This window comes from Carassius carassius, chromosome 9 (genome assembly GCF_963082965.1).
Source record: "Carassius carassius chromosome 9, fCarCar2.1, whole genome shotgun sequence".
Taxonomy (NCBI): Eukaryota; Metazoa; Chordata; class Actinopteri; order Cypriniformes; family Cyprinidae; genus Carassius; species Carassius carassius.
Window position 1 is genome coordinate 17,784,816 of NC_081763.1, and position 27,851 is coordinate 17,812,666.

General features: G+C 39.5%; 1 protein-coding gene across 3 annotated transcripts in view; it reads right to left on the reverse strand.

The window, feature by feature from the left end:
- LOC132149127 (synaptotagmin-C-like) overlaps positions 1-14,173 on the reverse strand; it is a 41,575-nt gene extending 27,402 nt beyond the window's left edge. Inside the window, exons 1-3 of one of the 3 annotated variants that reach the window (XM_059558080.1) lie at positions 13,969-14,173; positions 6,564-6,927; positions 6,053-6,423 (exon numbers count right to left, since the gene is read on the reverse strand). In XM_059558080.1, coding sequence (XP_059414063.1) covers positions 6,053-6,200 — 148 coding nt within the window. In that variant the 5' untranslated portion in view covers positions 6,201-6,423; positions 6,564-6,927; positions 13,969-14,173. Of the gene's footprint in view, positions 1-6,052; positions 6,424-6,563; positions 6,928-13,963 lie in introns of all 3 variants that reach the window. The other 2 variants (XM_059558078.1, XM_059558079.1) reach the window with 2 other exon arrangements.
- Positions 14,174-27,851: the final 13,678 nt, after the last annotated feature.

Below are 27,851 nucleotides of genomic sequence, written 5' to 3' on the forward strand. Positions count from 1 at the left end.
GCCTGGAAAAAAGTGGACAGTGATGGAGAGAGAGAGAGGGAAGGGCGGCTGGTGCAAAAGAGGCAGAATTGCAAGAATGAAAGATGTGGAGCCAAACAAACGGACACTGATGGAGAGAGAGCTAAACACGGGAGGGGTTTGGGAATAGAAAGGTTAATGTATTGATCTGCTTGCAAAGAAAAAAGACTGTTCGAAGCAGTATATCTGGAGAGGGAGTTTGATCTACAAACTCTGGGTTGGCTGAACCAGGAGGATCAGCTTTCTGCCCCATTGCTAAGCTTTCATTTCATCTTGTCTCACAGACTTTTCCACACCATCACCACCTCCTAAAGAGATGGGTAGGGTTGTAGTCTTAACTGTGTACTTAATTTGGTTGCATCATTTCTTCTTAAAGCAAGAGCAGCTAGTAATTTGTTAGCTGTCCATGCGGGATTGTGCAGCTGCATAATGTGACATTACCTTTTATCTATCCAATAAGCATTCGAATTTGTAAACTAATGTGCTCTTAGATGTAGGGATGTAACGATTAACTGCGAACCAGTTGAAAATCGATTAAAATATGTGACGATTCAAATCGGTTAAGATGTTAAATAAATCGTGATTCAATTAGGGGTAGGAGTTTATAAAATGCAAGTCAAGATGGTATTTTTTCTTTTCATCTTGCCTCTGTATAATGCATATTAAAGTTAATAAGTACAGCGCTGCTTTGTTTACAGTGGAAACCAAGGATATGCTTTACGCGCAACCTGCTGCCCGGGTGAATCTGCATCTCATTAAGGTCGTCTGCTGCTTTCATGCTGATACTTTTATGTATTTCCATATCATATTTCCAATGTTACAAAAACCGCATTCTTCCATCTTAGAAACATTGCCAAGCTACGAAACATGTTATCTGTTTCTGATGCAGAAAAGCTAGTTCATGCTTTCATGACCTCTAGACTGGACTATTGTAATGGACTTCTAGGTGGTTGTCCTGCTTCGTCAATAAACAAGCTACAGGTAGTCCAAAATGCAGCAGCTAGAGTCCTTACCAGGTCAAGAAAATATGATCATATTACCCCAATTTTACAGTCTCTGCACTGGCTACCTATTAAGTTCCGTATTAGTTACAAATTATCATTACTTACCTATAAGGCCCTAAATGGTTTAGCTCCTGCGTACCTAACTAGCCTTCTACCACGCTACAACCCATCACGCACCCTAAGGTCACAAAACGCTGGACTTTTGGTAGTTCCTAGGATAGCAAAGTCCACTAAAGGAGGTAGAGCTTTTTCACATTTGGCTCCCAAACTCTGGAATAGCCTTCCTGATAATGTTCGGGGTTCAGACACACTCTCTCTGTTTAAATCTAGATTAAAAACACATCTCTTTCGCCAAGCATTCGAATAATGTATCTCTTAAATTGTGAGTGTAGTTGCATCTGCATTTTTATTCTTTAGCTTGGGTTAAACTAATTTTACTTTGTTGGATCAGCAGCTATGCTAATGATGTCTCTATTTTGTTTCTATGTTTTGCCACGGGACTAGGATTTACACAAGCTCCAGTCTGGATCCAGAACACCTGAGAAGAGATGATGCTGACCCTCAGAGGACCCCAGATGATGCTAACCTTGAATCAACAAACAGAACTAACAAATATTGCTACATGTGTGACTGCATCCTATAATTACTATTAATTAATAATATTGATAGTTCATCATCTAGCTGACTACGTCTTGTATTATTATTATTATTATTTTTATTTTTCTAAAATCCTGTCAAACGTGCACAAACTACTAGCTACTACTAAATATTGTAGAAACATAATTTTCTGTAAAGTTGCTTTGTAACTATTTGTATTGTAAAAAGCGCTATACAAATAAACTTGAATTGAATTGAATTGAATGTATAGTTTCACAAAACTAAAGTCAAAACATTCAAATGATACAATTTAAGTTAGATTAAAAACTACTCATGGTGAGTTTATGTAGCATCTTTGTTTGGATCATGATTAAAATGCAGTGGTTGCCTCTAATTTTAAATGGAAAGAGCAAAGACGAAGCCTTAGTTTGTTTATATGCAGATATTAATTTTATTTGTGTTACTTATTTATTTGATTTGGAGCTTGTTTTAAAATTTTAATTTAGCTTTGTTATTTACATTTAAGTTATATTGAAATTTTGTCATTTAGCAGAAACTTTAAGACAAAGCAATAGATGCAATCAAAACCAACAACAGAGCAATTAATATGCAAGTGTTTTATTAGTATACTATTATAGTGTTGTATTTAATTTTCACAAAGAAATTTGCAGCATTTTGTCCAAGCAATAATAAAAGGACACATTTAATTTATAATTTGTCTTAAATCTAATTTAAAAAAAAAATAAAAAAGTGAATCGAATCAAATCATAAAATCAAAATCATGAATTGAATCGAACCGTGAGTCCAGTAATCGCAAAAAGCTTTGATACTTTTAAATAAACAAATTATCAGCCTTAAAGCTTTGAAAAAATTCATAACAAAATACAAACAATAAATAACATGGTGCCATCCCAAAGAAGTTCAAAATCACTCTCACAGACCTTTTCCTGGACTGTGCCCAGCTGGTGGAATGACCTACCAATCTCAATTCGTACAGCTGAGTCTTTACTCATTTTCAAGAAACATCTAAAGAATACTAGCACTTTTCCTTTTCTTGTCTTTTCATTTATAAAAAAAAAAAAAACCTGGCTATGCGTTCTATACTAGACTAACTGAGACTTGTCATGGCACTTGTATACTGTTGTTGTTCTCTTGTTGACCTGACTGCTTCTATTGTTCTCATTTGTAAGTCGCTTTGGATAAAAGCGTCTGCTAAATGATTAAATGTAAATGTAAATAACATTAGAGTTTTTTTTGGGACCCTATGATGCAGAAGCACCTCAGTTCAAGCAGCAAGTAAGCCTTTTAAACGTGTAAAGCTTGTAAACATTGCAACGTAATATACCTCAGAATAACCATTTGGTGTCAATAAGCTCATCAGTCAGCTAGAAAAATAACTACAAAGAGGAGCATTTTTATGCGCTATTGTATTTTAATATTTTTCTCTTAACCTGTTGTCTCCATGATTCAACTCCTATAAAATTGCATTTTACTAATTAATAAAAAAAGAAAGACTGAAAATGTGAAAGACATACACTCTTAAAAATAAAGGTTCTTTAAAGAACCATCTTTGGTTCCACAAAAGGCCATTCAGTCAGAGGTTCTTTAAAGAACCATCTCTTTCTCAACTTTTTATAATCTGAAGAACCTTCTTTCACAAAAAAAAAAAAAAGGTTTATGAAACCATTAAAAAAAAGGTTATTCTATGTCACCGTGAAAAATATACAAAGACAGGACAAAGACAGGACAATGAAATATGTATTACATGATGCATATTTAAATATTTTAAATAATATATATATATATATATATATATATATATATATATATAGAGAGAGAGAGAGAGAGAGAGAGAGAGAGAGAGAGAGAGAGAGGGAGAGAGATTTATATATAAATGGACAGTGCTCACCCAATGACATTAAAAACAGTAATACTGTGAAATATTATTTCAACAAGTCATTTAATCCTGTGATAGCAAAGTTGAATTTTCAGAAGTCATCATAAAAACATTCTAAAATGCTGCTGTGCTGCTTAATATTTTGTGGAAACTATGAAAAAAATGTTCAGGTTTAAAAAACAAACAAACAATGTAAAGGTTTTTACTGTGACTTTTGATCAATTTAATGCATCCTTAAAAGCTTAAAAGGATATTAGCCATGAATTAAAATTCTGTCATCATTTACTCAACCTCATGTTGTTCCAAAACGGTCCGAGATTCTTTCTTCTGCTGAATACATAAGAAGATATTTTTAAAGAATTACAAGGTGAAGTAGACCATTGACTTCAGTAGTATTTTTCCCATATATGGGGGTCATTGGTTACCAGCAACTGTCTGGTTACTAATATTAATATCAAAACATCATCTTTTGCATTCATCAGAAGAAAAAAATTACACGGGTTTGAAACAACTGGAGGGTGAATAAATTGAAGACAGACTTTTTTGCCTGAACTATCCCTTTAATAAAAAAGTATTTTAAAAATCCTACTGTCCCTGTACTTTTGAATGTTGTTTTACTGTGCAACAGATATGCAGTGGTGAGTGTTACTTTATGCTAAAATTAACTTAACACCCTGCAGCTATAGAGGAGTCAAACGTGAGAGTCACTTTGGGTTTTATCCTGAGCTTGCTATAAATAAATACAAAAAATAAATACACTTTAATAGAAGATAGAGAGTGGCAGAATGTCGCAGGATAAAGCCGCAAATCCAAATCGAAATGTTCAATCCTGCTTTACAACTGAGCAGTAACTGACCGTAGCTTATACAGAGACTCAGGGTTAAAAATAGTCTGTTTCACCTTGTTACACTATGCTTGACAGCATGACTACCCTTCAGCTGTAGTGCACATATGGGCCATACCGTGAGAACAGAGGAGTTTAAAGAGCCTAAGGCAGCTTCCTTTAGTTTCCCACTAATTAATACTACGGTAAGCTGCCCGTCCTGCTCAGCTATGCATGTCACTATTTTGCAATGCATTCAGCAAAACAATATCATGAATGTATTATATTGCAGTCCCTTATAAAGTTACCTGCCACTGACATGTTTTTATGCCATTTTTACTTGCATTTGGTGCTTGCTGAGGGAAAATTTTCCTCTAGCATTGCACTACTTGGAAATTTGGTATAATATCATTATTTATATTGCGTTCTTCCTTGGACAAATTGTTTGTGTTACTCGCATTTGTAAGTTGTGGCTAAAAGCCTCTGTTAAATTAATAAATGTAAAATGTAAATGGGATTTTGCAGCCCGCTTCTAACATATCTTTCATGATACAAAATGCAGAATTCAATCCAGCACTGTCCTAATAACTAATGACCGACATTTAATGACTGACAAAACCTTTGAATGTTAAACGGTTGTGAAATAAAATTTAAAATCTGTCATCATTTACATACCTTCAAATTGTTCCAAACCAGTAAGACTTTTTCTTCAGCAGAAAAACAGTTTTAAAAAAAATTGTCCGTACAAATAAGACAAAAATAAGACAAAAAAAAATAGCTTGGAGACATTTTTCACTGGTGTCCACTGAAGAAATATAGACAAATGTGTTTGTAAATGATGAAAACAATTTTATTTTTTGATGAACTATCCATTTAAGATATAAATACAATGATTAGCTTTAACTGACTCCATTTGGGTGATTGTTGGGTGTTTGGAGACCCCAGGAAGGAAAGCCTACGCAGTTTCATTTTTACCCCTTCTTTTCAAAAGGAGCTTAGAGCCATTTCAATTACCTGCGGCCCTGCCATTTCATATTAAAGAGAATGCAAGTCCAATTCCATTTCAATCACTGGGCACTTGGGAATTTAAACAATAATGACTAAATCTGTAAACAGGACAGTCTCACTCTGAACACAGCATCCAGCCATAACACCTGTGGTGGGCATGGCATGAATACAAATAAAAACGGCCAGGCGCAATTACATGAACGAGCAGCTTTAAGCAGTGAGGCTCTTTCCTGGTCTCATGACTCAGTGAGGTGGGATGATGATGAAAATTAACCTTTTAGGCCATTTGTGAGGTCCAAGTAAATATTTTGGTTAGAGGTCAGACTTCAATTCAAAATCAAATCATTGCAATTCAAGCTTTGAATAGGCTTTAAAGTGATCGTTCACCTAAAAATGAAAACTCTGTCTTCATTTATGACTCGCCCTCCTGTCATTCCAAACCTGTAAGACTTTCTTCTGTGAAACCTCAGAAGACTTAGCTAGAATATAAGTCATATTGACCACTGTTATGATGCCTTTGAGCTCTTTTTGTAGTCACCATTCATTGTTACTTCATGGACAAGAGCGCGACTGGCTCCTTTTGAGTGCCATGGAGAAAAATTGTAAGTCAAACTGGTTCGTAACAACATGAAAGTGAGTAAATGATGACAGAATGCAATTTTTTTGGATCAACCATCCTTTAAACAGGTTGTGCTATGCTCTTACCTGTGTTCAGCTGTCCATTAGGTCCTCTCATCATGTAGCTGAATTCTTGACAGCTGGCACTCTGGCTCAAGCCTCCAGACCGGAAGCACAGTTCCTCCACCAGCACCAACGCCTTCTTACAAAGGTCGTCTTCCCAGTCCCCCGACATCCTCCAATCCGCATCGCACACTCACCCTGCACTCAACCAATCGTGGCGCAGCTCTTACCGCCCACACCAGCTGGACGGCGCCTGAGCGGAGAGGGTTTGTCTGGCCACTTTCTGCCGATTCCGATAATAAAAGAGCTGAAGGACAAAGTTTCGACAAGGAGCCGAGATGGTCTCTTTAGGACCGTTAATTGAAAACTTTAGCGGTTAATAATAACATAGGCTCCTGGGAAGGAAAAAACAGGAGAGAGGGAAAAAAGAAGAAATGAGAGCAAGGGAGGAGAAGACAATGCATGCATTCATTATGTAAAATCCATTATTGAATTGAATGTGATTTGCTCACAAGATGTTTTTTTTTCCACATACTTGTTGTAGAGGATGACAACAACATCCCTGAGTCCTTGCCACGGTGAAGAAGGTCAAAACCAATTCAATTCACATAGATATTAAGAATTTGCTCAATGGATAAACTGCAAGACAATATTAAGGTCTGTTGTTCAGAAAGCATAGTCAAGATTTTGCAGACTATTACTCTCAGTTAAATCATCAGTCAGGGAGGAGGGAAGTGTTTGCAGGCCCAGTCCTTAAAGCAGCATCAGGGCAGGCTTGAATTTGAAATGTATGGCCTATGTTCACTAAGTTTCTCTCTTTGTTATTCCATTCAAGCTTTACGGCTCATTGTGGTCCATGGCTGTATTTCTGGAATGTTCTACAGGAGCTCTGAAACTGCCTGAAAAGAGAGGGAGAGTGTGTGAGAGACAAAAAGAGAAAGAGAAAATGAGGTACAAATCATAAAAAAATACTGCTGTAAAAATGATGGTTAAATTATCAAGGCCACCCGCTGTGCTTGCAGAGCTCAATAGCATGCAGAGAAGAACCAATCATTCTGGATATCAGTTTTTTCCCAAAGACAAACAGCTCTCCTTGTACAGATCATCTTGGGAACGAGGATGTGGTCAACCACAAAACAAGTTTATCTTGTAAGCTGTTGTTGCGTGATACTCTGAAGATTAAAAGTGAAAAGTAATTTCGATGTTAAACTTGTAATGTTAATTTGAGCTGCCCGTTACATTGGCTCAACCAATGATGTGAGGTTTAGACGGGGGTATATGTTTGATCAATAATTATTGTAGTCTCTTTTTTTTTGTGATTCTGTTTGATATCTTTAAAGCTAAAGTGTGAAATATCAGCACCAGTAGTGTGAGATCTGTATAATAATTCATGCTTTCAAACCATTGGTCTGATTAAATGATAGCCCCACCCCAAACTCACACTATTGGTTGTGCTGGTATGATGTTGAGTCTGGATGGCATACTGTAATAATACCTGTTCACAAAAAAATTACACCGGGATTAGTTTTATAATTATTATACTGAATCCAAATAAGTATTGGAGACAAAACATACACTACTGTTTAAAAATGTGGAGTCTATACAATAACGTTTTTTGAAAGAAGTCTCTTATGCATTTATTTGATAAAACATGTGGTAAAAAAAAAAGAATATTGTGAATTATTATTATAATTTGAAGTAACTGCTTCTATTTTATTTTATTTTGTAATTCAGTTTATTTAGAATCCAAAAAGAACAGCAAAAAAATAATAAATAATAATGATAATAATCAAAAAAAGGAAAGCATTTTAAGATTATAATTTGGTAGACACACTTCACCTTTATGATTAACACTGAGTCCTGACAGAATGCAACACAACAAGATTCTAGTGACAGGCAATTTGTCTGTCCACACCAAATGTGAAAATGGGGCGTGACACAACACAATCACAAAACACTGAACAGTTCTCACACTCACAGCACACTGCAGACGAAGAGCATTGAAAACACTAAAACAAACCTTGTTTTTTCATGCTTTTGAATGGGCAAACTTTGAACCTTCATGTAGAGGATAAATGCACTTAAGGTTCACGTTAAGTAGGGCAATGTTCACAACATTTTATTACATCAACACCACAGCACTAGACAGAGTTCATCAATTCGTAATTTCAAGAAGCTTTTCATTAATGGATTAGAATACAGGTCAGATCCACACTAAAGATTACGCTACTGTATCAGCACTTTTTCCATAAAGAGGACTTTAATGCTCTGTTACCATAAAGACCGCAGTAATTAAATTTTTGCTATCTAGTTTACAATGATCAAATTGTTATGATTTTTGAATTACAAATCTGTGTTTTCACAAATCAGACAGCAGCACTGAGGAAAAATGTTGTAGCGATTCATCTGCTGAGGGACTGTGTGTGTATAATTTGTCAGCATGAGGATCTATATCTATGAGATCTCTCAGTATTCTTCCTTTGTTCTGTGCTCATTCTGTCTCACAAAACCAGGTCAAAGCTCCACCTTTCATTTGTCTTCTCTTTCGCTACGTGTCTCAGCTCTCCTCCAAGTGTTTCTTTCCACCCCTCTCTGTCTCTCTCCCTCTTCATCCCCTTTCTGCGTCAGCTAAAATGGTGCAAGTCCAGAAAAAGTGTGTAAATCTATCAATATGCAAATCGATTCAATGATTGTCTGCTTTCATCAGAGAGTTTTTTCAAGCCAGTGAAATCCTGAAGTCTGATCTGTTTCTCTCTGATGAGACACCTCCTCTTATTAAGCCGATCGTCCATTGATCATTCTGATAGACTATTCTTTCATGCTTTTTGGGTCTGTACAATGTCATTGGTCTTTCATTGTAAGGTGGATGGTTTCTCTCCAGCTAGCTGCGTCTTTTCCATCCATCTTTCCCCGTTCAGATCCATCAATCAATCAGTCAAAGCCTTAAGTACAGCTATAAGTCATTCGGGAGCACGACTCAGGTCAAGATGTTCACCCACACACTCACACAATCCATTACTAATCAGTGTGCCCAAGTGGTCCATCAGTCCGGAGCGTCATCTGAAGAAAACCCAAACAGACTGAGGTCCATTTAACTGTCTATTTAAATGAGCCTCAGACTAGTTTAGATTAGCCTTCTTCTTTCAAAGGAAGAAGCTCATTGTAGTCCCTAACAGCCGTTTTTTGTAGTCCTTCAACAGCAATTTCTTTAAAATAAAATATCTCCCTTTGTACTGAAATCTGAGCGTCATTTGTAGACTTCGCAGATGTTGTTTATGCTCTAACTATAGTAACATTACACACTAACTAAAGTTCAAAAAGTGAAATCATAATCAACTACCTCTTTAAAAATGCTGCTCAATCTGAAAGATTGCTGTCTGGCAGCGAACTACAGTGTCACTGTTCAGAAATGCCAGGTCGATTGATAACGAAGTTAGAGAGGAACTGAGAGGGGAGAGCAGGTGAAAGAGAAAGAAAGAGCGAGATATAAACAATAAGGCTTCAGAAGAAGAAGCCTGAAGGGCATTTAGCATGTGGCCTTGGATTCCAGATCGACGCTCTGGGGTATTATGGGCTGTGCATATGGAAAAAAAGCCTGAACAGAATAATGTGGTGGTAAAATCCATGCAAGTGACACCGACATGAAACAAGCGGACAACAGAACATGAAACCGGTCTCAGACATTCCATTGAGTGCTGCCTAGGTCTCAATCAATATCTCCAGGAAAAGCAATACCCCACAACACGGACCCCAGAAACCTCTATGGTCACTGTCCAATCACACGCAAGCTAGACATAATTGCCACAGTCCAATCATGTCATAAAGGCCACAAAAGCCCCTGTCCAATCACGCACTAGAGATGAAAACCTATAATAAAATGCAATGATTATATGGGTATGTACACCAACACAAACAACTAGAAAGCTCAATGTTCAGAGGCATCAATCAAAATGGCCATAATTGCATTGCTATTAAAAATGGAAAAATTTAAATGTTGCAGCACTGTTTGGTGTCTAGACAATTCACACAACACGCAGAAGTCCAATTTCAACCAGAAAGCATAAAGACTCAACAATAAGTAAATCCAAAGCAGAAGAGATGATCTCAGTTCAGAACCTGACGATGACAAAAAATAAAAATAAAATCAATAACAATACTTTAAATTATAAGTAAAAAAAAAAAAAAAAAACATTGAAAATGTTACTTTGTAAATTCAGTTTAAATCACAAAATGAACAATAAGTTTGAATCAGATTATCACAACAACAAAAAAACACACAATAGTGTGGAATTCACTATTAACAAGCAAATGCATAATATTTATACTATTTGTTTAATTAGTATTTTATTTAAAAAACAATGAAATGTTTCATTATAATGAAAATATTTAAGTTTATACATTTTTTTAAATTTTTCTAGTACTTCAAAAATAACAATTACAATAATAAAGTACAAAATCAATTTTGGTTTATTTTTATTTATTTATTTATTTTTTGTAGATTGTCAATCATTAATAATCCCCTTTTTTGACTATTAACACTATAAACACTGCAAGCGTAATAAAAGATCACATGAACAGAGGTGCAGCTTTAATTTAAAACCTGAATGTCCTCTAAAAATGGCAAACAAGTCATCATTTCACATATATATTAATTTGGACGTGACTAAAAGCGATGATGCCCGAGTGCATGAATTTTTTAATTTGTAATTAGTCTATTTCCACCAGTTTGATGATCCATTCAAGCAGATTTGCAGATGTCTTGGTGGTCATGAGTTAGCGTGACATATAAGGCCGTCCTACAATATAACTGCTCCTAATAACCTCTAAATAACTGCAGCCAACACTTGCAAATGTGGCTAGTTACTAACAATGATAATGTTGCTGACTGTTCATACATAAGACACCTGGCATTCACCAGACAACTGTCCGGTGTCTAGAGTCGAGATCTGTCAGAGGGTCTGTCCGTCAACACCACACATCAGCAGCAGTCGTTCAGGTCACTGCCTGTTTCTACAGCAGAGAGCAGATGGGTTTGAGGTTCAGTCCTTGGCCCTGAGGTGAAGTTATTTAAGAATTATTAAGAAGAATGATGCAATTGATTTTGTCCCGCAGGCAACATCCTCTGCCTTATTTTTTAAGTTGACTGTTTTGTAGGCTAATGGTTAAGTTGCTGTAAAGTCTTCATAAGATGACAAACCTCGACATGCCTTGAAGCAGGGTCTTCCAATTTGCTTGCAAAATTATCTGGCATAAGATGAAGATTCACAGGATCAAAAATATGCACATCATTCAAACCATACACATTATAACATTTATCTATTTTTGTTGTCCAGTCTCAAATCTAGTGTTTAAATATGCAGATATGTAAATATAAACAAATGTTTTAGTTGCTAGTTTTATCCATGTAATCCATATTTGCACATATATGTCAAGATATGCAAGATATATATGTAAGGTAAGGTAATAACAAATAATAAACCAAACATATAATCTTCTCTTCTGAGACTATAAATTTGAATTCTTCTAACAAATCCATGAAGTATACTATGTGATGTGTGAGTATATTTCATTTTTTAGCTTAAAGCACCACTAAGATACATTGAGAATAACAAATGTAAATTTTAGGCAAATATGAGGCACATCTGTAGTTTCCACAATCACCTGCCTCCTTTTGAAGTTTCCCACCTTTCCACTTTACTCAATGGAAACCTGCCTCACAACTTTCCTTATTCCCTTGAAATTGATAGATGTGACTGAGACTAATTGTAAAAGAAAAATGCTGGCTAATCCTTTTCTTCTCAACTAAGGCTATGAATTTGAACACTTCTATTGACAAGGGATGTAAATCCATTAAGTATAACCAATAGGATATAAGAGTAATTTCTTAATGAAGCCATTGTGGTTTTTCTTTCTCTCCTTCTTTTTATGTTCCCTTATTTTTTCTCACACTCACTGTATCACCTCCATGCCTGTGGTCTTATCTGCAATGTCATCGGGAGTCTAATCTGCTTTTGTTTTCTGTAAGACTGTTGCTTTTTTTTTTTACCTGTCAGAAGATAACAGTCATTTTCTTTACCCCTCTGGCTTCAAAACAAAATGTTTCCAGACTTCCTGCAAAGTGGAAATGAATGAATAAATGATAACAGCGCTGTTTTAGTAGACTCGTGTAGCAGTTTCTCGTCATCTCCCTGTCTCCCTCCATCACTCTCTTGCTTTTCTAACCCTTCCTACTTTTGTCGCCTGGCACCATGTCACTCCCTTAAATCACTGGAATGCACTGGAAGAGGAAACCAGGCTAAATGGCCTTCAGTGCGGTCACAACCTCTGCTTATGAACACTCATCCAGATCACTGCGTCATCTCATCATCTTGCTCATATCTGCCTTGATACTGCGAGTTCCTGGACACATTCTCCATCCTCTCTGGTGTCCGGCCTATTCACTGGATAATAAACATTTTAAAACTGCCCTGCCATCGACTGCTGTCATTTACACAGCTGGACATCCGCCGCTGGCCAAAGACAGGGTGATATTACATATCCCTGTAAAAAAGATACTTTAGGCCTTTGTTGCCTGTGGCTGCAAGCTGGGGTAACTTAGAGCATGTTGTAACACTGTTATCACTGTCTTAAAGGAGTTCAGTCCTATTCAAAAACAGTCTAACTTGTACAAAACGGTTGCAAACAGACATTGCAGGTAAAAGTCTGCTTCAAGTTAGCCTCTGTTCCAGATGGAATCTGCAGAGTTTATCAGTGCGAATTTCAGGGAATTCTGTGGAACAGGTGATAAAGCAGTAGCTGAAAGCATAATCAAATTAGCCCAAGTAATTAATTAACACATTTGCAAAACATTGGGAGGTTTCTAGAATTATTTGAATTACACTCCTCTCAATTCCGACAACATCTGCAGATTTCATGTGGGCCTGGATTCCACCTCCCATCTTCTCTATCCTCCACTCCGCTCGCCAGGGACCTCAAGAGTGTCTAAATTATCTATAACATCACTCAGGAAAACACAGGCAAAAGATAGAGTGGTGAGTGGTGCGAGGAACCCTGGGATACTGGTGACGCTCTGTGCCAGCCCTTAAGATTCAGCTCCCACACAGACAGAGCGTAGAGGGAAGCTCTCAGCAGCCTGACAGCCAGGCAACGTCATCACCCGCTTCGTCACATTGTGGGGGGAATTAATCGCCTCCTCATTTGGCTTTTACCAATGCTGTTATATGTTGTCAGTGAGCAAAAGAGAGGATTCCTATGACGGTTCCATATGGATGTATTAATATTTGCATAATTATGGTCCTGTGCCTGATAGAACCCCATGTAAGCCTGCCTTTGAAGACTGTGGGGGGGAGGGTGGGGTTTGGAGGAGAAGGAACACTGATAAGGGGTTGAAGAGGAGGGAAGCAGTTTCATATGTACATTCCACATCCTTTCCTCTTGAATTACATATGCAAATGCAGATTAAGCATGTAGAGTAGGGAATATGGAAGTTAAGAACAGAATTACATAAGTGACAGTGTCTGACAGTGATTTATAATCCCTCTGTACAATGTTGCACACACAGATATATGCACATCTGAAAATGCGGGGTCACGATGCTCAGCACATATTCATGCATGATTTTGCAGTTGATAAATAAAGAATGCTTAAGCCGCTGAGAGGTTTCTGCACGACGATACTGGACAGACGTACAGACCTTTCCAACACATAAACGCGCGCGCACAAATACACAGATATATTATAGAGAACCTGAACACAACAATTCGTAAAGAGTCTGCACCGTTTCAAGCAATGCAGATCTCAAACAGAACGACTGTCTATATCATATCCATTCTCTCTCTTCCGAGATCACATTCATCCAAATATTAATTTTCTCATGCGACAGCAACATCATAACATCCGCCCCGCACACCCAAAGACAGATAAAGGCTGAAATACCGCACCTGGGACAGAAGAATACCAAAGGGTAGACCGAGAGGGACAGAGGAGGTGTATCTCCGCTCCCCTCTTCCTCCTCTCTTTCGGTGTTTTCGCTTGTCTTCACAGGCTCGTTTTTTCTCTCTATTTCACTCTCTGCCCTCCCTTCCTTCTCCCTCCTTTGCCTTGTGCACGGAATACTAAACGAGCCTCGTCTCCGCTCACGGGCTCCAGTGCGCGTGCAGTGCTAAACACATACTGATGTATGGAGAGAGAGAGAGTGTGAGAGAGAGAGAGAGAGAGTGTGAGAGAGAGAGAGAGAGAGAGAGAGAGAGAGAGAGAGAGAGAGATGAAACGAGAGGATCCTGGGCGGAGGAGTGAGATCTCCCATAATATTCTTGTGTAAAAAAAGTTATTCTTTTTCATACAATTATACAGTTGCGGCTGGCGGAAATGTTCTAGGTATAGGGCACAACGTCCAACAGCTACAGCATACAGTACATCCCAGTATGATTTATCCCATCAGTGGCGGCTGGGGGAAAATATGTTCAAGGGCACCACATCCAAAATTTAAGCATACATCCCGGTATAATTTTTTTCCCAATATAATAAAAGGAGAAGTAGTAAGACTTTAAACATTTTAAATAAAGATAATTGTTTTACCAAGGTAAAGACTGAGGATGATTCCCACAAAGGCCTATTTACTGCAAGCTTTTTTCAAGATAAATTAAAACATTTTTTTTCATAATTCTCAATTTATGTATACAGCGCAACAGCAAAAACTACAAGGAAAAAAATATACATTTGTTTAGAGAGCATTTTCTTATAAATGGGACAGAAATAACCACAATTCAAGCTGCAATACCAAACTGGACCACACGGAGAAGTAAACAGACCACTGTACCAGTCGCCTTAACCTGACTGTATATACTGTAGATATATACCGATCCATTTAGAAATATTAAACAGAGCAAAACACAAATTTATAAAGTAAATAAAACATTGTGAAATTTGTCGAACATGGTGATCTGAAGGCAGCTCGACATCAACAGTGAACAGTTCCTCTGTCCGAGTGTTTTTTGCCCATATGTAAACACCACGCAAACCATTTCTGACCATTACTGAAATGTGCTCATGTGAAAAGCTATCGGAGAACACAGAGACACAGTCTGTTGTTTGCACATTAATAATAACGGACTTACAAGTGTCTAATAATATAAGACTCCTAAGTGTCACTGTAATCATCTTTACCTCCATTACAATTGTCAGCCATCTAAGCTTCACTGGTTAGCTTTATTCAGCCCATACAGACTAGCAGACTACAGTCATGGCCACAATTTTGGCAAGTGATATAAGTTTTGTGTTTTGCAAAGTTTGCTGCCTCAGTATGTCAATTATTTTAAGACGTTTCTATGGTATACTGAAAAACAATGTTACGCATATCATACGTTTTAAAGGATTTAATTGGCAAAAAAATAAAAATAATAATAATTATATATATATATATATATATATATATGCAATTCGCTCTGGCATGCTGGATATTACCTTCAGGACCAAATCCTTACTGATGGCGATCCATTCCTGCCTTATTAGTTCTTGGAGTTGATCACAATTTGTGGGCTTCTGCTTGTCCACTCACCTTTGTGAGGACTGATCACAGGTCATCTGTGGGATTGAGATCCGGGGAGATCCAAGCCACTTCTTTATCTCTCTTGCTTTGTGACATGGTGCTCCATCAGGCTGGAAAATGCAATAATCATCACCAAATTGCTCATGGATCGTTGGAAGTCACTTTTGCTGTCCGTTTTGATACCATTCTTTATTAATGGCAGTTTTTTTGGGGCAGAATTGTGAGAGAGCCCTCCCTTTGGTTGAAAAGCAGCCCCACACATGGATGGTCTCAGGATGCTTCACTGTTGGCACAAAACAGGACTCATGGTAGCGTTCACCTTTTCTTCTCTGAATGATTGATTTTCCAGATGTCCCTAACGGTCGGAAGAAAACGTCATCAGATAAAATAACTTTGCACCAGTCTTCTGCTGTCCAATCCTTGTACTTTCTGCAGAATTTCAGTCTGTCCTTGACGTTTTTTCTTGGAGAGTAGTGGGTTCTTTGCTGCCCTTCTTGACACCAGGCTGTTGTCCAAAAGTATTGTCCTCACTGTGCGTGCAGGTGCTCTCACACCAATCTGCACTGGTGGTCAGGCATGTGTAGAGGGGGGTGTGGTGGGTGCTTGAGGACCTGCCCCTTTTCCCCTTATTTTTTTTATTGGTAATTAAAACACCCTTTTGTAAAGGCATGCCCAATTAGTAAAATTAGTGATTAATAATTTAGCCGTGAATAAAATGATCCACATAACTCATCCTTTTACCTGACGATCCCATCCAGGACGATCCCTCACGTTCAGACATCTTTAGTAATTTAGTGTGCTACCAGATACTCCAAAAACGCCCACGGCTGCCGGTAAGTAGAGTTCCCAGCGGAGCGGTATGCTTGTATACTTATATTATTAAATTGTTTTACAAGAACGATGTGAAGAGAACATGTACAGCTGTTGTTTATATTGCTGTGTGTAGCCTGTGAAAGTAAGGTTAGCTGCTATATTAACTATTAATTTATTTGCATATTAATAATAACAGACTCATGCTAGTCTAATCATGTACGACCCCTGTATTTCCCATCATCCATCAAAACTTTACTGGCGAGATACTGGTTTGCTTTATTTTGGCCATTCGGACTAGTCCTGACCAGACTATAGCTTAAAGATAATTAATAGAGGTATGTTTGCAAAAGTTAAGTTTATGTATGATGATGAAAGCACATTAGTGCTAGCCGTCCCGGAACATACCCTTGTTGTGTTCGAAATGTTTTCTGTCTGTTTAGGTACTACATTTGATCTGAATTTGAATTTACTTCACATCTGTTAAAAACAATCCTACAGCCTAATACAATACATTTTTTGCAAATTGATTAATCATTTTTTTTATCGAGGTTTATACATAATTTCCATGACAGAGTTCAAGATAAATCCTTTCTTTTTACTTCTGGAGCTGCTAGTTTCCCGGCTTCAAATGACAGCAAGCACAAACTAAGAGCGGCAGCCCTTTTAACACACTCAGCTTAAAATTCACTCACAAGTTTTCATTTACCTGTTCAAGTTAACTGTTTTAGTGGACTAATGTAGGGAATAGTGAATGAAGCTATAGGGGAGATTTTGAATTCAGCCTGCTTGCAAAAAATAAATTAAAAAAAAAATCCAGTCAGAGTGAAATCACCCATAAAGGGGGTGTACTCCACATAATTTGACTTGACACTGATTGACTTGACTATATATCCAGGCATAACAAAGATTCTAGAACAGTGACAGCTAGTGTAACACAGTGGTTGAATGTGATAGGAAAATAAATCCCTCCCTTTCACACTTTGGTGGTGGGTCACCCTATCACCCTTTTGATAAACTACCCCCACAAATATGTTTCAATGAGGCATTCAAACGATTCAGTACACATAAAAATTCGTGGTGGTGAATTTGATTCAGCCCAGTGTCGCAAATATTATTTCAATCATTAAAAATATTCATTCAATGATTAGTTCGGTCTGTCTTTTTTTGCAGGTTACATTGCTGACCCAGTAGGTGGCGCTACTGTGAGTCTTTTTGTGTGTTATAAGCGAGTCATTCACTCAAACAATTCACTAAACACGCTGAGTCATTCACAATCGAAACAAAAAACATATAAAAAATTGTCTACAAATCTACTAAGAAGCTCCAAAAAGAATATTTAAACATTAGAAGCTTTTTTTTCACACGACAACAAACCATCTTCCCTTTTTATGGCATAGAATAAAGACAATGAAAGCCTAAATAAGCAATCTTTTCAGTAATGTCATATATTTTTTTAATTCTTCTTACACCTCCCTTCTCTTCATGTTGCGAAAAAGAACATAGTGAACTAAATTAATGGCATATTTGTTCAGTCTGTCGGATGTCCGTGTCAACACATGAAATATCCCAGTTCATTTACTCGAAGGCGGGAAACAGTCAAGTGTGACAGCTATTATGGTTCATTCAGAATATTCACTTAAATACACCACTAGTCAGTAGTTGCACCCCAAATAACGCACTATACACTATGCACTAATAAACTGTGTACTTATGCACTATGCACTCAACCATGTAGTTCATGAATTACAACCCGAATTCCGGAAAAGTTGGGACGTTTTTTAAATTTTAATAAAATGAAAACTAAAGGAATTTCAAATCACATGAGCCAATATTTTATTCACAATAGAACATAGATAACGTAGCAAATGTTTAAACTGAGAAATTTTACACTTTTATCCACTTAATTAGCTCATTTAAAATTTAATGCCTGCTACAGGTCTCAAAAAAGTTGGCACGGGGGCAACAAATGGCTAAAAAAGCAAGCCGTTTTGAAAAGATTCAGCTGGGAGAACATCTAATGATTAATTAAGTTAATTGATATCAGGTCTGTAACATGATTAGCTATAAAAGCTTTGTCTTAGAGAAGCAGAGTCTCTCAGAAGTAAAGATGGGCAGAGGCTCTCCAATCTGTGAAAGACTGCGTAAAATAATTGTGGAAAACTTTAAAAACAATGTTCCTCAACGTTAAATTGCAAAGGCTTTGCAAATCTCATCATCTACAGTGCATAACATCATCAAAAGATTCAGAGAAACTGGAGAAATCTCTGTGCGTAAGGGACAAGGCCGGAGACCTTTATTGGATGCCCGTGGTCTTCGGGCTCTCAGACGACACTGCATCACTCATCGGCACGATTGTGTCAATGACATTACTAAATGGGCCAAGGAATACTTTCAGAAACCACTGTCGGTAAACACAATCCGCCGTGCCATCAGCAGATGCCAACTAAAGCTCTATCATGCAAAAAGGAAGCCATATGTGAACATGGTCCAGAAGCGCCGTCGTGTCCTGTGGGCCAAGGCTCATTTAAAATGGACTATTTCAAAGTGGAATAGTGTTTTATGGTCAGACGAGTCCAAATTTGACATTCTTGTTGGAAATCATGGACGCCGTGTCCTCCGGGCTAAAGAGGAGGGAGACCTTCCAGCATGTTATCAGCGTTAAGTTCAAAAGCCAGCATCTCTGATGGTATGGGGGTGCATAAGTGCATACGGTATGGGCAGCTTGCATGTTTTGGAAGGCTCTGTGAATGCTGAAAGGTATATAAAGGTTTTAGAACAACATATGCTTCCCTCCAAACAACGTCTATTTCAGGGAAGGCCTTGTTTATTTCAGCAGGACAATGCAAAACCACATACTGCAGCTATAACAACAGCATGGCTTCGTCGTAGAAGAGTCCGGGTGCTAACCTGGCCTGCCTGCAGTCCAGATCTTTCACCTATAGAGAACATTTGGCGCATCATTAAACGAAAAATACGTCAAAGACGACCACGAACTCTTCAGCAGCTGGAAATCTATATAAGGTAAGAATGGGACCAAATTCCAACAGCAAAACTCCAGCAACTCATAGCCTCAATGCCCAAATGTCTTCAAACTGTTTTGAAAAGAAAAGGAGATGCTACACCATGGTAAACATGCCCCGTCCCAACTATTTTGAGACCTGTAGCAGAAATCAAAATTGAAATGAGCTCATTTTGTGCATAAAATTGTAAACTTTCTCAGTTTAAATATTTGCTATGTTATCTATGTTCTATTGTGAATAAAATATTGGCTCATGTGATTTGAAAGTCTTTTAGTTTTCATTTTATTAAAATTTAAAAAACATCCCAACTTTTCCGGAATTCGGGTTGTATATGTCACGGTTCATGAATGCACCATCTCCTGCTCGTCTCATGTTATGTCATGTTGATTGTTTCATGTGGGTGTTACCGCTGATCAGCTGCAGATCATTCCACCAGCCTACTTAATGCCCTGTCTTTCGTCTCTTGTTTGTCAGATCGTTGTTTGAGGTCCTCCATGATTCATGTCTGTTCATCCTCTGGCTCTACTGCTTCGTGTCTTGTTTCTGGTTCAGTCTACCTTAGATTACAGCCATCATCTCGGACCTATCACCATCACCACATCCACCAGCGCACTCAAAAACCTACTCACCTGTCTGTGCTGCCATCGTCACCCTCCAGCATCTCCTCATCATTTACTCATCATTTAATCTACCAATAAACATTCTATACTTGCATTTGCCTCCTGTCCTCCATCGTATCGTTACAAAACGATCTGACCAACAATGGAGGCAGCGAGTAACCAATCATCCGCCCTGGAAGAATTTCTCAGCGCCAGTGCTCGGAGGATGGACTCCCAGGAGAGGAATCTTAACGACACTGGTCGCGCGGTTCAGGCTTTGGTGGCGCAGGTGTCCGAGCTCACCCAACAACTACAGCTGCTACGAGTTCCCACTGCGCCGCTCACACCGCCCGTTCCTCCCACACCACCGGGAAGCCCCCTCCAAAGCTGGAACCACGTCTCCCCATTCCGGAGTCCTACTCGGGTGAGCCTAACTTTTGTAGAGCTTTCTTAACCCGATGCGATATGCATTTCTCTCTCCAACCTAGAACCTTCGCCAACGAGCCAAGGTGGCTTTTGTCTTGACCCTGCTCACTGGGAGGGCGGCATTATGGGGAACGGCGGTGTGTGAGAACCAAGATCCATGCTGCGCCTCGTTCCAGACACTCTCCGCCGAGATGAGGCGGGTCTTTGATCGAGCCATCGCCGGGAGGGAGGCGGCGAGGATGCTCGCCGAGTTACGTCAGAATGAAAGAGCCATCTCGGACTATTCGATCGAGTTCCGTACTCTGGTGGTGGAGTGTCATTGGAACGAGGAGGCGCAGTGGGACATGTTCCTGCATGGGCTGGCTGACAGTGTCCAGAAAGAAATCTACGCCCTGGATCTTCCAACTTCACTTAATGGGCTCATTGAACTAGCGTTGCGGGTCAATGCACGTCTGACGCGAGTGCAGCGACGGAACCTACCCCGCTCCACACCCAAGGCCCAGACAGACGTGCGAGTCAGCGGCGGGGACGCGGCCAGCCCCTCCTACGATCACGAGCCCATGCAGGTAGGGCGAGCTCGGCTTTCCCGGGAGGAGAAGGAGAGGCGGAGGTCCCTGGGCCTGTGCCTCTACTGCGGGGGGACCGGTCATCACGCTTACATCTGTCCGGTAAAAGACCAAGCCCGGTAGTACGCATGAGGCCACTATCGGGTGGGATCTCCGCCGAGAAGACCTCATCATCATCTACGCTCCTCCCGGTAAGACTAAGATGGTCAGCACAGATTCACAACTGTCAAGCACTACTGGACTCAGGGGCGCAAGGTAATTTCATGGACAGTACACTTGCACGCAGACTTCACATTCCACTCAGACCCTTCACGCACCACATCACGGTTCACGCCCTTAATGGACAGAAGCTACCGGTCATCTCTCACATCACTGAAGACATCACTCTCATCACATCAGGCAACCACTCTGAAACCATCTCTTTCCACATCTTTGACTCTCCCCTGGCACCCATAGTCCTCGGTCACCCCTGGCTCCTCCTTCACAACCCTAAGATAAACTGGCAATCCAATTCCATTCTGGCGTGGAATAATAAATGTCTTGAGTCTTGTCTAGTGTCTGCCTGTCCGTCTGTTTCTATGTCTGTGTTTCAGGAGGAGGCAGTGGATTTGTCTAACGTGCCCGCTGAGTACCTCCACCTGAAGGAAGTGTTCAGTAAGTCTCGTGCTGCTTCTCTTCCTCCACATCGTCCCTATGACTGTGCCATAGAATTACTGTCAGGTAAGTCTCCGCCTAAAGGCAAATTATATTCACTTTCTGTTCCTGAAAGGGAGGCTATGGAGAAATATATTTCTGATTCTCTAGCTTCGAAGTTCATCCTCCCTTCCTCTTCTCCAGCGGGGGTGGGGTTCTGAAAGAAAGACTGATCGCTGCGACCTTGCATTGATTACCGGGGACTGAACAACATCACGTTAAAGAATACTTATCCTTTGCCGTTAATGTCTTCAGCCTTTGAGAGGTTGCAGGGAGCGACGATTTTCACGAAATTGGACTTACGTAATGCTTATCATTTGGTAATCATCAGGGAGGGGGATGAATGGAAGACCGCTTTTAACACCCCTAGGGGGCACTTTGAATACTTGGTCATGCCCTCCGGGCTCTCCAACTCCCCAGCGGTCTTCCAGGCATTCGTCAACGACGTGCTGCGAGATATGATTGATCAATTTATATATATGTCCACCTGGACGACATATTGATTTTCTCCTCTTCTCTCCAGGAACACGTGCAGCACGTTCGACGAGTGCTTCAGAGATTGCTAGAGAATGGGCTTTTTGTCAAGGCGGAGAAATGCGAGTTTCATGCACAGTCGGTTCCTTTTCTTGGGTATATCGTGTCGACTGAGGGAATACGCATGGATCCCGAGAAAGTTAAGGCTGTGGTAGAGTGGCCAAGCCCAGATTCCCGTAAGGCCCTACAGAGGTTTCTGGGGTTCGCCCACTTCTACCGGCGTTTTATTCACAACTTCAGCCAACTAGCCGCATTTCTGACCGCCCTATCCTGATCATCCCTGATCCATCATGTCAGTTTGTGGTGGAGGTTGACGCGTCAGAGGTGGGGGTAGGGGCGGTGTTATCTCAATGTTCTCCCTCAGATGACAAGGTGCATCCATGCCTTAGACAGCCTTAGAAGGGGTAACGCCTCCGCCCGGGTGCCCACCGAATCGGTTATTTGTGCCGGAGGGATTATGGTCCAACGTCATCCAGTGGGGGCATTGCTCCAATGTGGCTTGTCATCCAGGAGTTAACCGTACTAGATTCTTAGTCAAGCAACGATTTTGGTGGCCACTTATGGCTCGCGACATTCACAGTTTTGTTTTGGCTTGCTCGGTTTGTGCCACTGGTAAGACTTCCAATCGACCCCCGGATGGGTTACTTCAACCGCTGCCGGTCCCTTCGAGACCCTGGGCCCACATCGGACTAGATTTTATTACCGCCCTCCCGCCCTCCCAGGGCAACATGGTAGTTTTGACCGTGGTGGACCGGTTCTCGAAGGCCGCCCACTTTATTCCCTTGCCCAAATTACCCTTAGCCAAGGAGACAGCATTGACCGTTGTAGATCACGTCTTTCGGTTACATGGCCTCCCGATAGACGTGGTTTCCGACAGGGGACCCCAATTTGTGTCCAAAATTTGGCGAGAGTTTTGTAGATTACTGGGAGCGACTGTAAGTCTTTCCGTCAGGGTTTATCTCCGTTCATGCCTTCGTCCAGAGGTGTAACTGCACTTGGACTAGAGCCCGCGAGACTCTACTCCAAGTGGGGGCGCGCACCAAGGCTAAAGCCGATCGCCACCGGTCTAGGCCTCCCGTATACGTCGTGGGTCAAAAAGTGTGGCTTTCTACTAAGAACATTCCTCACCGTTCCGTCTCTAATAAGTTGGCTCCCAAATTTATTGGCCTGTTCACTGTCACCAAGATCATTAGTCCGGTGGCAGTCCGCCTCAAACTTCCTCCTACGTACAGGAGAATTCATCCCGCCTTTCATGTATCTAAAATAAAGCCCGTATTTAATTCTCCTATTAATCCACCTACCCCGGTCCCCCAGAAGTTGTGCCTGCTAGATACATCCTGGATCACTCTCTTATCGATGATTACAATCGACAGGTAAGGGAGTCTGGGGACGCCAGGAGGCGTCCTTAGGAGGAGGTCCCTGCGTCACCCTCCAGCATCTCCTCATCATTTACTCATCTACCAGTAAACATTCTATACTTGCATTTGCCTCCTGTCCTCCATCGTATCGTTACATTATAAGGCTATTTTAAGGCCTACTGGCCTTATTTATTACTTCACTGTAAATCAAAAAATATATATCACAAAAATGTGTGGTAGTGTTTTGTTTTAAAATACTTTAGACATGTGTTTAGCTAACTGTGCAAAACCTGTAAAGACTGGACCAAATAAATCAGTGCATGTCTAATGTTCTTATTTACCTCTAAAATAGTCAACCCCATGTAAATCGCACAGATGTGAGACTGTCCTGACAGGATAATACCCTATATTTAGATTTATTAACTACAACAGTTCCTATGTAATTATTTAAGATGGGATAAAAATGTGGACTGTATTAATATATCCAATTTACAGCCAAGGGCGCTTTTGTGATCAGATCAAAATCAGTTTAGGTACGGCATTACCTGAGCATATGCAAATCACTCTGTGTAAACCGTCCAACATTACAGTGTTCTAGGGGAATTAGACACTACAAATAATCATTACTAAAGGTGCAATAATCCTACTAAGAAATATGAGATTCTGTCATCTGTCTGTCACAATAAAACCAAATGTCCATAGTGCGCTATTAATCTGAGATTATTGAATTTATCGGGGAAGCCAATCAGTTGTGCTTGAACATACTGATCATATGCTGTCATCGATGAGATGACAGTATCTCACACATGTACAGCTGCACTGAAAATTCATACAGTGTGAAGCACAGTATGCCTGTGCCCCGAAATCCCTGCAAATAATCAATTCAATCTTTTTATCTAATAGTAGCAGCTGATAGTGACTGTTTAGCTGTCATTATAAATCCAGGTAATCAAGGTGTTTCAGAAACACGAATGCCTCCTGATGATTTATGTTCGGTCCTGTAGAGTATAGATGAGGATTCTGTTGAAATAAAGGGTGCGCAGAGACGTAGCCTGAAGTACTGAGTATGATGATTGGGGTATAAATGAGTGTAAACAGCTGCCTCTGCTAACTGTCAGAGCAGTGCACACTGAGATACAGAGGAAGACAACAGGAGAGGACAGGGCAGAGAGAGAGAGAGAGGAGAGAGAGAGAGAGAGAGAGAGAGAGAGAGAGAGAGAGAGAGAGAGAGAGAGAGAGAGAGAAACAGGTTACAGACAAGAGGAGACAAAAAGGGTTCAGAGAGAGGAAACTGAAAGCTTGGCCTCAGGCGGCAGCCAATGTTCTTACTGAGATCGTGTCACTAAGGGAACATGTACTGGCACTGCTCCTGTTTCCCACTAGGAAATTATATTCATGCACAAAGAAATGTACATATTCTTGGACACTCACACATTTCTGGCAGAGGAAATGCCATGATTCAGCTGTGGAGAGGTTTTCAGTAATGGTGTTTCTGGTGTTGCCCAAAGTAATGAGTCCATGAAGAGGTGGACAATGTGATTTACAAAAGCAGGAAGTGTTCCTGGATATTCTTATTCAGAAACGGGTACATAACATTCTGTTCCAACTGTTTTTCAATGTGTACATTCTTCCACCAATGCTGCTCAACAGGGGCACATTTTCAAACTGTGTGTGTGGGGGTGGGGGTGGGGGTTCCAGATATCGGACCACCACTTCAGACTCACCGTCAGACCACCATCATATATTATACTTGCCTGATCATTGAACTAAATTAAATCTTATTTAACACAGCCTAATTCAATTTATTTTCATATTTCATATTTCATTTATTTCATATTAATTATCAATCATATTAAGTTGGTGGGTTAGAATTTTTGTTAAATGCGATTTTGAGATTTCTAAATTGCCTGTTAAGCTTTCAAATTTCCACAAACAGATATTGCAGTACTGAACAATTATATTTACCAAATTACTGAAACACCAGAGTTTTGTTCACTGTGCTCACGTCGCTGTCTGAATTCTGCTCTCTGGCGAATTAATTCTCTCTTCAGAAAAAACAAAGTGCAGATGTGCATACGACGTAGGTAAGATATGCATTTCACAGTGTAAACAGCTTCGGTGATTATAATGGGAGTTTTTGAGAGTGCTTGAACTCTGGCTACTGAAGTCAATGATAATGTGCTATGATAATGTAAATGTGCCTTGCTCTCTTTCTGTACAATGAAGGTGTTATAATCAGTAACTAACAATGTTTTTATTAAATTCATGTTAAATACAAAGTCAATCATATATGTCATGGCATGATAACTAATGTGTGGTAGGACTGCTTAAGTAAAAAGATGGGTTTTATGTGTAGTTAATAGATTACACCAAAATTAGTCTACTTTGCCCATCGCCTGGTATAGATCAACTAACATGATCTATAAAGGTGCAAAATGCATTTACTACACATATTTGATAATTGAGACCGCCCCCTCATTCACTCGTGCCCCCTCTAAATTAATAAGTGCGTCATGCTCCTGCTCTTTTGAATCAATTTCTTTCAGTTTCAGAATTAGACTCATTCACTGACTGAATCGACATACTCTTTTAAGTCAGTTCTTGAACAAGTCTAATGATTTATTTGTTGACTGAATCTGTCTTCATTTGTTAAATGAATTGGAAATGCGATCACTGTCTGAATAGGCCTACTTCAAGTACTAAACAAATCTGTAATCGAATCGTAAAGGAATTAGAATGGTGTAAATTCGTATAACTCCCATCACTATACCTGGTTCAACATCCTTTGTTGCTAATGGAACGAGATTACTGTCATCCAATACAGCCACAACACTACCTTTAAAATCCGAGAGCAGTAAATGGGTGCTGTTGATCCAAGAACATGCTCTACTTGTGTGAATTGTGTTAAGTGTGAAGAGCCATCTAACATGACGTTTAACCTTATTTTTATCTATTTTGTCTCCTGACTCTGTCGACAAAATCTCACACCAGACTTGAGAGGTACAGCAAGGTGTCTCACCGTGGAAATACTGATAACGTCTCAAGCCTCAGTGCCCAAGTTCACCTCTCATCCACAACAGTTTGTCTGCCCTCTTTCACTGGATTGCTCCTTTTTGAGTTCTCCATTTTATTTTGTTACCATGACAACCATCTCTAAGTGAGTCGCCCACATCTCTCATTCCCTTTTCTCTTTAATTTTTTTTTTACTTTCTTTGCATTGACTTTCATCTGTCTTCTTGACTCATTCCCCTACTCTTTCTTGCACCATCACTGCAACTCTCAGTTTTCCACTATTCAAACTTACATTTTCTCACCACTGTAATATATGGTACAGAATTATGTTCAGCCTTCTCCACTACAGTCTGCGATTAAATATTTATGCTTCATTCCAAACATCTCCACCATAGAGTTTCAGTGCTGAGGTGCTTCTGGCTTTTTTTCCCCTTCCTGACATAGTGTCTGTCTAAAACAGTAACCAGGATGACAAAGCTCAATAAGCAAAAGTAAAAAAAAAAAATTGGTTTGCACCAGATTAAACATCAAATACATCACCTAAATTGACATCAAAACATGAACTATGTCCTATCAAAACAAACATGCAGCAGGAAAAAATACTATCTTTATGGAGTATTTACTTCATGATTTTTACTAATCGGTTAGCTATCCAATCATAAAAAGATCAAAAGTAAATGCCCTCCAAGATGTAGATATATAGCAATCCAGCAGATGTGGTTTGAGTGGAATAAGATGCGACATACTCCAGTTTAAATATATATAGTGTAGGCCACATAATTAAACTTTACTCATCACAGATGGCAATTTGCAATCTACTGTAGCAACTTTCAGGCACATGAAATATAATTACAATACAACAACAACAACACACTCACAGACACACACAGAAAACACTGAAAAAATAAGGCTTTAGGTCACATTAGTAGAATTTACTCATCCCAAGTGACTTTATGTCAAGAATATAGATTGTTTCAAAGCAGCTTTCCATTAATAAACATTTATTAGTTTATTAGTTTTACATTTATCAATTATTTTACAAATTCAATTTCAGCTGTAAAGCAGCTCTACAGAAGACAATATTATCATTATTCAGCTCAAATTACTTCAGTGATGTTTCAACTCAGTTCAATAAATGTGTCAAGTTTGCAAGGTTCTTCCAATTTTAAACAAGCTCAATAAGGCAATAGTGACAGTATGTGGTTGTCAGTTGGTTCAATTTAAAGTAAGTCGATTCAGTGTTTATTCAATTAAG